This window comes from Myotis myotis, unplaced genomic scaffold, assembly GCF_014108235.1.
Source record: "Myotis myotis isolate mMyoMyo1 unplaced genomic scaffold, mMyoMyo1.p scaffold_m19_p_4, whole genome shotgun sequence".
NCBI lineage: Eukaryota > Metazoa > Chordata > Mammalia > Chiroptera > Vespertilionidae > Myotis > Myotis myotis.
The window spans coordinates 126,154,472-126,167,196 of NW_023416346.1; the positions used below are offsets into that span (position 1 = coordinate 126,154,472).

At 34.9% G+C, this 12,725-nt stretch overlaps 1 protein-coding gene across 1 annotated transcript in view; it reads right to left on the reverse strand.

Annotated features, from left to right (window-relative positions):
* Positions 1-12,725, reverse strand: part of GLRA2 (glycine receptor alpha 2) — a 181,136-nt gene that overhangs the window by 136,803 nt on the left and 31,608 nt on the right. The window contains exons 3-4 of the mRNA XM_036305214.1: positions 9,106-9,173; positions 1,123-1,346 (exon numbers count right to left, since the gene is read on the reverse strand). Of these exons, the coding sequence (XP_036161107.1) occupies positions 1,123-1,346; positions 9,106-9,173 (292 nt within the window). The remainder of the gene's footprint in view (positions 1-1,122; positions 1,347-9,105; positions 9,174-12,725) is intronic.

Sequence of the window (12,725 nt, forward strand, 5' to 3'; positions counted from 1 at the left end):
CAACCTGGTTTTGAACATAAAGTTTTAGTGAAATGCAGCCACACTCAATTGTTTGAGTATTGTCTATGGCCGTTTTTGCACTACAATGATACAGTTTTGTAGTTGTGACAAAGTTGAGACAGTCTAGCCTGCAAAGCTAACATACTGTCTGGCCCTGTGCAAAAAAAAAAAAAAAAAAAAAAAAAAAAAAATTGCTCTCTATCATCCAGTATCACAAGAATACTCAGAAATAAATATGGTGTTTCCTATTTTACTGTTAGGATACCTGAGGGATATAGGTTATATTACTTAAAAAGTGGCAAAGCTTGGATTTGATTTTAGATTTGTTGTATTCCCAAACTCCATGTTCTTATGCTATACTAATGTACAGAAATAGCCAAAATGTGAGATAATAAGAAATAAGAGCTTTACAAATTCACAGAGAAACTTATTAGAATTCAGAAAAGAGAGATTATTTTGAGCCTGGAGTGATGAAGATTCTGGATATTATATTAGAATATAAAGGCTAAAATGGATCTTAGGAATTGTCTGTCTCAAGCTCAAGCCCAAGAAAAGTTTAGAGATCAAGTTTACATGTTTCATTAGAAGCAGAGCTGGGATTAGAACCAGTTTTCCACACACCCAGCCCTAAGTATGCTGTCAGTGACCATGGTGAGCATTGAATTTCCATGTGTGTATGTGTGGGGGGGGCCAGGGGAGAGGTTAAATGTTATGGTATGACAGTATTATTTGAAATGATACTTTGTACATTATGTTCTATTATAATTGAACTAAAGGGCTTCTACTTCCTTTATTGAATTCATCAATAACACATTTGTGCAGATATTTACACAATACCATCACCCATCCACCATCATATCTATCTATCTATCTATCTATCTATCTATCTATCTATCTATCTATCTATCTATATATATATATATATCACACATATATATGAAAATATAGAGAGAGAACCACACTTCTGAGATCATGAGAACCTCTCACCAACTTTAAGATTCAAAAGATAAACAAGAGACCACAAAAGTCAAATATTCACATATATCTTGCCATGCAGAATTAGGCAGCTCTAGGCCAGGAGAAAAATGGAGAGCTGAATAGGTGCAGTCAAAGGAAGCTTACCTGATACTGTAAAGCACTTTGCCATTTTTTGAAATCCGAAGCAATTTGTTGTCAGTGGTAACATCGTGGAAATTGGCACCCTTCTCATTGGCAAAGAACAAATCTGGTTTCCAAATGGAATCCAGCATCGATGGATCCAAGTCCAGGGAATCATCAGGGTACTCGCTATATGCCAAACGTGAATCATTCCACTGTTGTCTCAGAAAAATGTTCACTCGGTAATCCTACAGAAATGCCATGGAAAGGTGTTACTTATCACCCATTCTGGCACACGAGGTCCATCTACATTTCCCCTCACTCTTCTCTCTGATTTGGTTCAGTGTTGGTGTATACCTTGGAGTAAAGCAGGCTGTGTATACCTTGGTCAAAAATAAACCACTCCATTCTATGAGGAGTGGGAACAAAGTAAAAAAAAAAAAGTAAATAAATAAAACAAACAAAAAAAACAACAAAAACCAACTCAACCAAACCAGGTAGACTTGGTTGAATTGTTTACATTTGAATTACTAATTCTGGGAGAAAATAATATAAACTCAAGCTGTTTTTGCTATAGAAAAAGGTAATGATGAGTACAGAAGTCAGTCTGTGATGCCAGATTATCAAATAAAACTGATTCATTTTCCAAATCAGAAATGCTATGATCTATTTCCTCATTCTGCTCAGATACTCTGGGCAGAAGCAAGCAAGCCCACTCTACTTTTGGTAGTGAAAATATTATTGTAAAACTCTTACATGATGGGGCAATATTTCTTTAACTCATCAACATAAATATTTATTAAGATGTTTCATGTTGATAAGATAATTCCCTCACAGCTACTTACTTTTGAAATTCTTAAATACTTTAGCACTTATGTGAATGGATATCTATAGTAGTCAACTTGATGCATCATCAAAACAGAGATCTTTTTCATGTTGTTCTCACCTGAGCACCTTCTAACAATTGTGTTGCTCTTCGTGGGAGGCTCAGATACACCCTGTTATTCCCACTTGGTCTGGAAATTTCTTTCTGTGCTAATGAATTGGCACGGGGCAGTGATTGCTCTCCTGGGGATTTCTACTCAAAAGTCTTGAGGTTCATGGAAACTGTTGCTTCGCTTGGTAGAGTGGACCCCATATAGGTTTCAACTGTATTCCCTAGTCAAGTGGGACTAAGGTTTAGAGCTAATAGTTGTCCATTCCTGCCACTTGTGCCCATTTAGGATGATATATACTCATTCCTTCTTTCTTTCCTTTACTGTTTTATTCTCATTTGCTCTATTTCCACACCTTTGGTACCTGGACTTTTGGTAATTGTTTACATCAATCTACTGGTGACCAACTTGTCCTTGTTTGACTGAGAACTTCCCAGTTTTAGCCTCCAAAGTCCCATATTCAGGGAACCCACTCAGTCCCAGGCAAAATTGGGATGGTGAGTTACTCTACCAGGTCTAATGGAGGCCACCTCAGGATGGTCAGTTTTGGTTAATTACCCTCAGGGCCAAAAGAAAAAAAATGACTTAAGTTATAAAGATCAGGGTGTATGGAAAAGAGTTTCAGTTCAGTTCCTTCTACCTATTACTAAACTATTCAAATTTTCATGAATTCTGTTCAAATTCAGCCATCCTGATGATCAGGCTGATAGAGTATTTTGAAGGTGATGGTTTTTCAAATGTGTGCCCAAAGTAGTTGGCCTAAAGAATGCTAATAATCAAATGGTTACTAACTTCTGAAAATCAGTCATCAAAACCCAGCTCATTTGGAAAGGCTGAAGTATTAAAAGAAATAACCTTAAGATTCTCAATTGTACAACCTAATGACTTTCTGACTTGGAAAATTTCATCAGCTGACTTTTGAGATTATACCAGGCCTGCTCAGCAAATTCTCAGACCTAAGAGAGTGCTGTTTTTGGTCCATCCATACTTCCATCCCATCCTATGTGTTCACTGTGTACGTACTCCCTCCCCCAATGATCGAACCAAAGGAATGGCAGAACCTCAGAGTTTTCCTCATCATGTATTTTGGAATTGTCCAAAGGGACCAAAAGATTGTAACTAGAAAGAGATGACCAGGTCTGTGTCTCATTGTCAATAGGAGTTACTGGAAGCTTTGGAGCTTTGCTTAAGTAAAGAATGGAAGGTGTGATTTTTGGAAATTTTTTTAAAAGGCCATTGAAAATGTAATGATCCAATATAAGTATGCACTAAATACATCAATTGTGAGATTTTTTTAAGGTTTCCTGAGGGGAAAAATGGAGCTTCTCCAGTGTTTGATATCCACCCCTTTTATTTCCTTAGAGTGAGAACCAGTTATCCATAACAATTCCAATTGTGGAGGTAGAGAAACTCTAAATACATGATGTAATGACAGCTGGAAATAACAAGTGAATGCGTTAAATATTTTAGGCCATTATGAGGCCAAGAAGGGGCCCCCAGGAAGTAATCATAGCATACTAGGGTGCAAGAGGACTTAAGAAGCCAGATAGAAAGTATGGGGAAGCAAAATCACCAAGATATGTTGCAATTCTCCCTCGAACCTGTGAATCATTTAAACATGCATATTGAGGGACTCTAGAGAGAATTACATTAGTGACATGCAATATGAAAACATTGACCTTTAAAGAAATCTCAATGTAATTTTTTACAGCAAATGTAACATCTTTTTAAAAAGTATTTTCCGCAGTATTCTCCAGTGTTTCCTGGGTGGTGGTTGTTTTTTTTAAAATTATATATATAGAGAAAATAATAAAATAGATTTTCCCACCATTAGAACTTTAAAAAGATCACTGAATCTATTATGCCGTAGTAGAACCATTAAATGTTTAACAGTTAATTTAAAATAAATTAATCCTCCTATTTGTAAACAAGGATAATTGGAAACTTAAAGTAGAAAATATATTTTTATGCCATAATTAAAGGAATTATGTGAAATAAATCCTTTATTAGATCTTTTAGAAGTATTTGTTCTTTATAATGCACAGGAATTAAAATTTTCCATAATTTTTTTATGATGACATACACTATTCCAAAATAAATAGCAACCCTTAAAACCTATTAGAATAGAAAAGGACCTAGAGAAGTAGATAGCCAAAGAAGATATTTTCTGAGGCTGTGCCTATGTAAGTTTTTTAGTTTTCTATCATTGTCAGTGTAGCGTAGACATTTGACATGTGTGCTTTATCTGTGCATCATCTCTGTTTATTTATAGATAGGTTTATTCTCTCATGACATTCCAAACTACAGGAATTAGTTATATTGTCTGTAATCTTCTTTGTCTTTAGTTTTGCTTCTAGGTTTAATGAAATATTAAAGGGAAGTAAATATTGAGAGACATGCCTAAATGCAGTCTGAATTTTCTTTTACACCGTCATCTCTCTCCAGAGATAGATTCTACTTCAAATAAATATTTTCTTGTATTAAAATTTATTTTCCTATTATTGACAATCTGGATATTGGATTAGGCAATGAAAACATATATATAAATATAAATATAGATGATATAGATATAGATATAGATATAGATATAGATATAGATATAGATATAGATATAGATATAGATATAGATATAGATATATATATGTGTGTGTATATAAGTACATATACACATATTTTTTCAGAAGCTCTGTATAAGTCGTATAATATTTATTATATTCTTAACACAGGTAATACAAGTACCTATATTCCATACTGTTATTTCCTATTAAATCGAGAATTTCTAAAGTTTCACTTTTTCTGGTAACTTCTAATACAGTGCTGATGCCACAAAGATTTTTTCCTTAAATTGAATTATTTGTACTATTATATTTAGCCTGGCATTTGTACATAGAGGTTGCCACTCTGCCTTATACATACTCTTATTAAACCTTACCATTACTGTTTTATTATTTTATGCATATACATTTTAATCCAATTATGTTATAATGTTATCAAAGACAAAGATATTCTTTGTTGATTCCCCACAGTGCCTATGTGGCACTTTGGTTTTAACCTCTGGCTGCACAGTAATACAGTTTTCATGATCTTTAGTCTATGCTAGCTTTGATATAGAAAGTATAGTTACTTGCTATTCCTAATAAATTAGCATCTCCTTATGGATTGCTTATGCAGCTATAGAATAAAAGGGAGCTGATAGTGTCATTTCAGCAGATACAACACAGCATGTGTTCTTATAAGGAGCTGTCTACCTCTTATCCAGTTCCTCAGGAAGATGATTTCAGATCGGAGATAAAACAACTCTTGACCATGCAACAGTAATCAGCAGAGCATGTGGAATTTTTCCTCTGGGGCAGAGTTTTGGGGAGCCAAGATCATATTGTGAAGATGCTCACTGAGTGGACACATTTTGCATACTTTCAGCTCTTGCTCCTTCCTTTCCCCAAATCTGTTCACTGAGGAAGGTGTCAGGATCTTATGCTGTGGCATGGGTAGTGAGTGTTCCAGCACCCACAGTTCCAAAACACACTCTGTCTACCCACATCCTTCCAGGCAGTCATTAGAAAGCTTTGAGGGGACTCTCTCTTTTTCCATTTTCTTTTTTTAAAAAAAATATTTTTATTGATTTCAGAGAGAGGAAGGGATATATATATATATATATATATATATATATATATATATATATATATATATATATTGAGAGAGAATCATTGATTGGCTACCTCCAGCACGCTTCCTACTGGGAATCCAGCCTGCAACCCGGGCATGTGCCCTGATTGGGCTCAAACCATGACCTCCTGATTCATAGGTCGACACTCAACCACTTAGCTACACTGGCTGGGCTTTTTCCATTATCTGATGGCCTTTTCCTGCAGAGAGTTGCATGCAGATGTCATGCAAATCCTCTTGACCTTTACTGACATTATTAATGTTCCCAAACTATGCCTTTAAATCAGGAAAGAGGGGTTTGCAAATACACTCCCCATCCTGTAAATTCACTTGCCATCAGCAGCTAAAGAGTAGGAGGAAAGAAAAGGAAATGGTAAACTGACATTCCAAAAACCATATATAACCTGTCTCATTATACATCCCTTACTAGTCTTTTGGAACCCACAAAAAAATTGTTCCACTGCATACTCTTAACGCAATAGCAATGACCATCAACAGATCCCTGTGGCTCTCAATGAACAAAAGTATGTATTTTGGAGTAATGTATGTCATCATAATGATCCATAAAAATATTTCTTAGAATAACACAAATATGTTATCCTGTGAGCACACATCTTCAACACTAACATATCAAAGGAGTGAGTTAGAGGCCACATTCTGTCTGTAAGCAAGCCTGTACTTTGTGGGCAGGTAGTGCCAACAATTATTTGGTATTTCATCAAACATATGGGATTTAATTAAACATAAAAGGGGAAGACTGGATAGCACCAAAAGAAAGTCATGTGGAGTTCTTAATCAGAAAATCATTGCCTCTTATTTAGAAACAAACACCTAAACTAAATCCTACAATAATGCTATTGGGGCTGTGTGGTGACAGTGAGGAAAATCATGTTTAGAAATTCAAAATTCTGAGGTATTGTAAAAATTTATTCCAGAAAATTTAGAGAAAGCAAAACTATTACCCCTCAAATAGCACTAATCAGTGTCCTCAATGACCACATCCATTACTGTGCTCAAAAGCTAAGGGTCTGATGTTCTCACTCCAACTAAAGACAGCTCAGGGAAGAATCTGGTTCTGTTTAACATTTGTGAGCAATTTGTTGAGACCAATTTCTGAAAGTGTGGGTAAAATCATGGGTGGTAGAATCTTGGGTTTTGGTAAAGGAAGCTCAGGCACATCAGGTAGATTCCCAAGCAAGGCCTTAGGGATTTGGGAAGATAAGACCCTTTGGAGGGTGGAGCAATTCACACATTCTTATGAGCACCTAAATATTTAAATATTGATGCTTTAAATTCGGGGTTGGCAATTGGCCATAGCCTGTTTTCATAAGTAATTTTTTTTAGTGTGGCTACACCAATTTGCTTACTATTGTTTATGACTGCTTTCATGCCAAAAAGGCAGAATTGAGTTGTGAGAGACTTCCTGACCCTCAAAGTCTTAAATATTTATGGAATGGCCTTTTACAGAAAGAAATTTTGCCAGTCCCTACCTTAAGTGGTACAGGGATTTATTCTTGATTTAAATATGATAGAGTTTCAAAAACATTTTTTTTAGCTTCACACATATTGAAGAAAATAAATGAGCTTTTTTTTTTTTTAAAAAAAAATGAAGTTTGTCATTACATTAAAAGCTAAGAAATAAAATAGAAGCTTAAAACACATCACTCTTCTGACCATGTGATTCAATATATCCCATACAGCAGAACAGACAAGCTGTTGATATCACAGTTGAGCAATGATTTCCAAATTTCCTCATAGGAAACACGACAAAGAACACCTTAATAAGTGACCGGGAAGCACCAAAGCAGCCCATTTATTAAACACCGTCAGTAGCTGATAAAGACTCTGGAAAAGAAGGATCTCCACAGTTTCCATTTTCATCTCCTTAAATAGTAAGCTTTTTCTTGCATTAATGAGCATCGAAAAGGTGCACATTTGCATTTCTGATTGAGGGTAAAATGCAATGAGGAGATTTAATCAAAGCAACTTAGGAGACTAATTAATGCAATTAGCATTAGGTCGTGCAAATATTGTCATTGAATGCCATCGTGTAAAGCTGGTGACAGTGATTTGGGCTGCTGGGAGATTTATCAGGATAAAACCAAGAGGGGAGAGACAGAGACTGAATGCCAAGCTCGGAGTTTCATTATTCTTTCCATATTCAACTTTTATTATGTCATTTAATAACCCTATCAACACTATTTTATTTGGGTAAGATTATTTATGCACTATATTCTGTCAAGGCCCATAAGTCTCATTTCTGGACAGTGCTGTGCCAGAGCAATATTACAGTGGGTAGTGGGGTTGATTATACCTAATTTTGCCAGTGGGAAGGAGTAGTAAAACATAAATTATTTATTTCTAGCATCAAGGATACTGAAAAGTACAATAATTTGTTAGACATGATCCTAGTAGTCTAAAAGAGAAAATTCATAAAAACAGGGGAACATTATTTTTTACATCTCAGTGGCATTGTGCTCATTATTTCACTTCTTGAGTGTTTCTAGTACATCAGCCATCATTACTATTTGATCAAGCTCAACTATATTTTATTTTTATCTCATCCAATAATATGGTTGTATATTTTACAGTCATGAAAATTAAAACCAGCCAATTGACTTAGGGCATAAAATAAATTGTATAGGGACCAAGATAATATTTCACTCAAAAAGCAATCTTCACACTATAGCCTAGCACTGTAAGTCTACTGATCAAAATAGGCTGTGACAAGGCAACACCATAACCATGACATCTATAAGGAATCTGGCAAATTTTAAAGCATCTAAAACCACTTTCATATACATAAAACGTGTTTGTATGTACATTATGATGAGCTTTAAATAGTCTTATATTTATGTTATTTTTTTAAAAAAGCTATGCATGTAATTTCTATGGACTCAGGACTACTTTCTATTGCCAACAAAATTGTGTGTGTGTGTGCATGTGTGCATGCACGTGTTTATTGTAAAGTCAGCCCCTTGGCATATATCTTAAACATTGCATATATGAGGCCTGACTATGTTAAAACTTACAGTATAGGAAAAATAATGGATATAAAAATATTTCCCAAACTTTGAAATTTATTTTTCTGAAACATTGGAGATGCAAATATTTTAATATCCTTAACTATACACCATGCTTATTACTGATAAATTTACCTAAATCTAACTAAACATTAAGTGTTTCCAAAATTTCCTAGGCATGATGGATAAAAGATCATTGAATTTTAAGTAATGAACACTTGACTAATGACTTTCTCAAGTAAAAGAGTATAAATAATTACTTCCTAGAGGTGAGTGAACTTGGAAATTGGCACTCAGTAAATATCCCACAAATATACAGTGGTGCTCTTAGATCCCATATCCCATTCCTTCACACCATGGCTTCAATGTTCAGTCCCACTCACCATTGTAGTTTCTGCTACTGACCCAAAGCTGTTGATAAATATGTTGCAGGTAACATTTACAGGAGGCCCTGCAAGTTGAACAATAAATAGAAAATTTGACAGGTTGTGTTCATGGCATAATCAAGTCAAGTTTTTCTCTTGCCAGTGGCATTGTAGCACTTACCATGGTGGTTTCTGTGACTGATCCAAAACTGTTGATAAAAATATTGCAAGTAACGTTTACTGGAGGACCTGCAGAACGCAATAAGAATATTGCAATACACATTGAAGCAAAAATGCAGCTTCATCAACATCTGTGCAAATGACTAGAGATGTAAACAAAATTAAAATGATGGTGAGATTGCAAAAAAAAATGTTTACCCAGAGGTTTATAGTGATAGCATTCCCACTGGTATTTTAAATAATGACAGTTAAGCAATGATAACTTACCCTGAAGAATTTTGGACTTGGAAAATACAAACTGAGGACTTAAACTGAATTCATTGTCAGTGGTTGCTATCAAAATAGCCTTTTGGGTAGGTGGATTTCTTTCACCTTAGACTCAACAATGCTGTAGACATCAACAGTGAGCAACCCATGGTGATGAAATAAGCCTGGGTCATGAGTTTAAATGGAGCTGTAGTTTGAACTGTGCATAGGTCAGGGTTCACCTCCTTTCCCATGACACCCTTTAAATCAGTAGGTCTAGTTTGATTATTCTCATGCCTCTGAATTTACCCCATTTTTCTATAATCCCTTGGTACCCCCCCCCCCAAAGAAAAATGACGTACAGAAATACAACATAAAATGAAGAAAATTAGCTCATTTTAAGAAAAGAAAAAAAGAGATGTCAATTGATGTCCACATTGTTGCCTCAGCAAATACAATGTAAAAGCAACGGTTTATTAATGCTAGATGTGCTTTGAACAAAGCCTATATTTTTTTCTTTAAAGAGACAGGGACTAGCTCTCTTTTCCCTTCCCTTTTGGCTTCTATCCAAGCACTAACCTGGCCAAACTCTACTAAGCTTCAGTGATCAGATGAGATCAGGTGTGTTCAGAGAGGTATGGCCACAGACTCTTTGCTCTTTGACAATAAATAAATCATTATGATGATTTTCAGTTTAATTTTTTTTTTTTGCTGGGGAATATGTTTATTGTCCTCATGTAGTTTTCCCTATGCTTTCTGAGATGAGAAACCATGAACCATCTTTGCTTTTCCTGATGGAAGTTTGTCTTCACTCAAAAAAGGCTCAGCAACCTGATGCAAGCTACATCCAGTTGGCTTTCTACTCAATTAGCTCATAGGATCTAAATGAGGAGGAATTTCGCTTGAGGCCTCCTTCAAAGGCTAATAAAACATAGCTGTGGTGGCACTTGAGCACCATGTCTTTGAAATCCATGTTGGGTTCTCAAAATGAGGAAAGGAAATGGGCTGAACAGCTAATTTAAATCTCCAGGCAAGGACCTTGGTAAAAGAAGGAGTAAGGAGTTTTGGTGAAAGAGATGTGTTAAGTTGTTTTTCTTTTTAGCATAACTAACTTTTCTGATAAAGCATGTATTTCTTTAAAAAGTTTGCAGACACCACCATATTACCAAAATGTTTTAAAGCCTCCAAGTCTTGTAGTTCATCCCCTTCCCCTTATTTCAGCATCTGCTAAGATGACTTCTCCATGGTCACTTCCTACTCTTCTTGATATTGGTTTTGTTTTTTGGTTACTCAAAACAAAATAAAAATGAGTCTCTCTTTGCCATAAAATTCTATTCTATAACACTATTTTTTCTGCTAATAAGAAATAAATTATACAAGGTAGAGGCAAGTCATGAGAAATTGTGTGTTTGCATTTTTGTTCTTTTTACAATAAAACCTTTTTATTTTAGATAGTCTAATTCAGGATGGAAAACTTTCATGACTTTTTATATGCAAGATATATAGAAAATGAATGATGGGGAAAGAAACAGGAAAAGAGAAATGTCATCTTAACAGGAGTATTGTCTTGTACTGTACAGTATCTATTTGTCTGGCCTCCCCAACTGACTTGGAAACATTTAAAGGGCATACATTTGTTTTTATCCTTCCCAGTAAATGGCAGTGTGAGTATATTGCTGAACCCAAAATATATTGACACACTGTACTAGGCATATTAAAATTACCCAGTTTAATCCTTACAAAAGAGGAATTGTTTTATTGCTCCAGTAAATGTTTCCAAATGTTGGAACTGGGGGTTAAAGAGGTTAAGTAACTTGCTTAAAGTCATGTCACAGTAATTAGAAAATCAGAGACTCAGCATCTCATCATTCTGATCCCCAAAACCGAAACTTTCAACCAATTTGCTTCACTGCATTCATTACACAGTATCTTCTCTCCCTTCTGACCCATCAATCATGGTATTTTCCATTGGTTTGTACCTTTCTGGGATAATTTTATTCTTTACATCTGACTTCTTCAATCTTAGGCATTGTCTCAAGGTTCATTTGCATTTAGATATAAAACCAAGAGAAAAAAGTTTTTTTATGAGGGATTAGCACATGCATATAATAAGAGTTGACACACATTAAAACCTCACTGTGTGTCAGTAGATGCCTTATTTAATTCTTCAATAGTTAAGTGTTGCCATGCTCCCCATCTTATAGATAAAGAAAATAAGGCACAAAGGTGGTTAGTTAATTTTTTAAGGTCACAGAGTTTGTAAGAGGCAGAAATTGCCTAACCTTAGGGACACTTTTTTTTAAGTACAGAAGTAAAATGTCTGAGGCCAATAGAATTATATTAATGATAGAAGCTACAAATCTTTCACCTCTTTGGTTTAATTTATTATTAGGTATTTTATTCTTGTAGATGCTGTTGTAAATGGAATTGTTAATCTCCTTTTTCAGATTGTTCATTGCAGCTGTGTAAAAACACAGCTGATTTTTGTGTATTGATCTTAAATGCTGCAATTTTGCTGAATTCATTTGTTGGCTCTAGTAGTTTTCTTTTAGATGATTTGGGGTTTAAAATATATAGGATCATGTCACCAGCAAATATAGTTTTACTTTTTCCTTTTAAATTTGGATGCTTTTTATTTCTTTTTCTTGTCTAATTGCTCTGTAGAAAAGTTCCAAATACAATGTTGAATAGCAGTAGTGAAACAAGATATTCCTTGTCTTGTTTTTGATCCAGGGAGAAAGCTTTTAGCCTTTCTGTAGATGGCATAAAATCAGGTCATGTAGTTAGCTTTGAATTTTTCATAAATGCTCTTTATCATGTCGAATAAGTCTCTTTCTAGTCCTAGTTTTCTGAGTAGTTTTCTTCTGTCTGTTGTGAAAGGACATTGGACTTTGTCAACTGCTTTTTCTGTATCAATTGAGATTATGTGTTTTCTTTCCTTCATTCTATTATTGTGGGGTATTACTTTGATTTTATGATATTGAACCACCTTTGCATTCCTGGGATAAATCCCAGTTGGTCATGGTGTATAATTCTTTTACTAATGCTGTTGGATTTGTTTTGCTAACATTTTGTTGAGGAGTTTTGCATCTATATTTATAAAAAATATTGGTCTGTGATTTTCTTTTCTTCTGATGTCTTTAGCTGGCTTGATATCAGAGTAATGTGGGCCTCCAAGAATGAGTTAGGAAGTATTCTTTCCTTTTTTATTC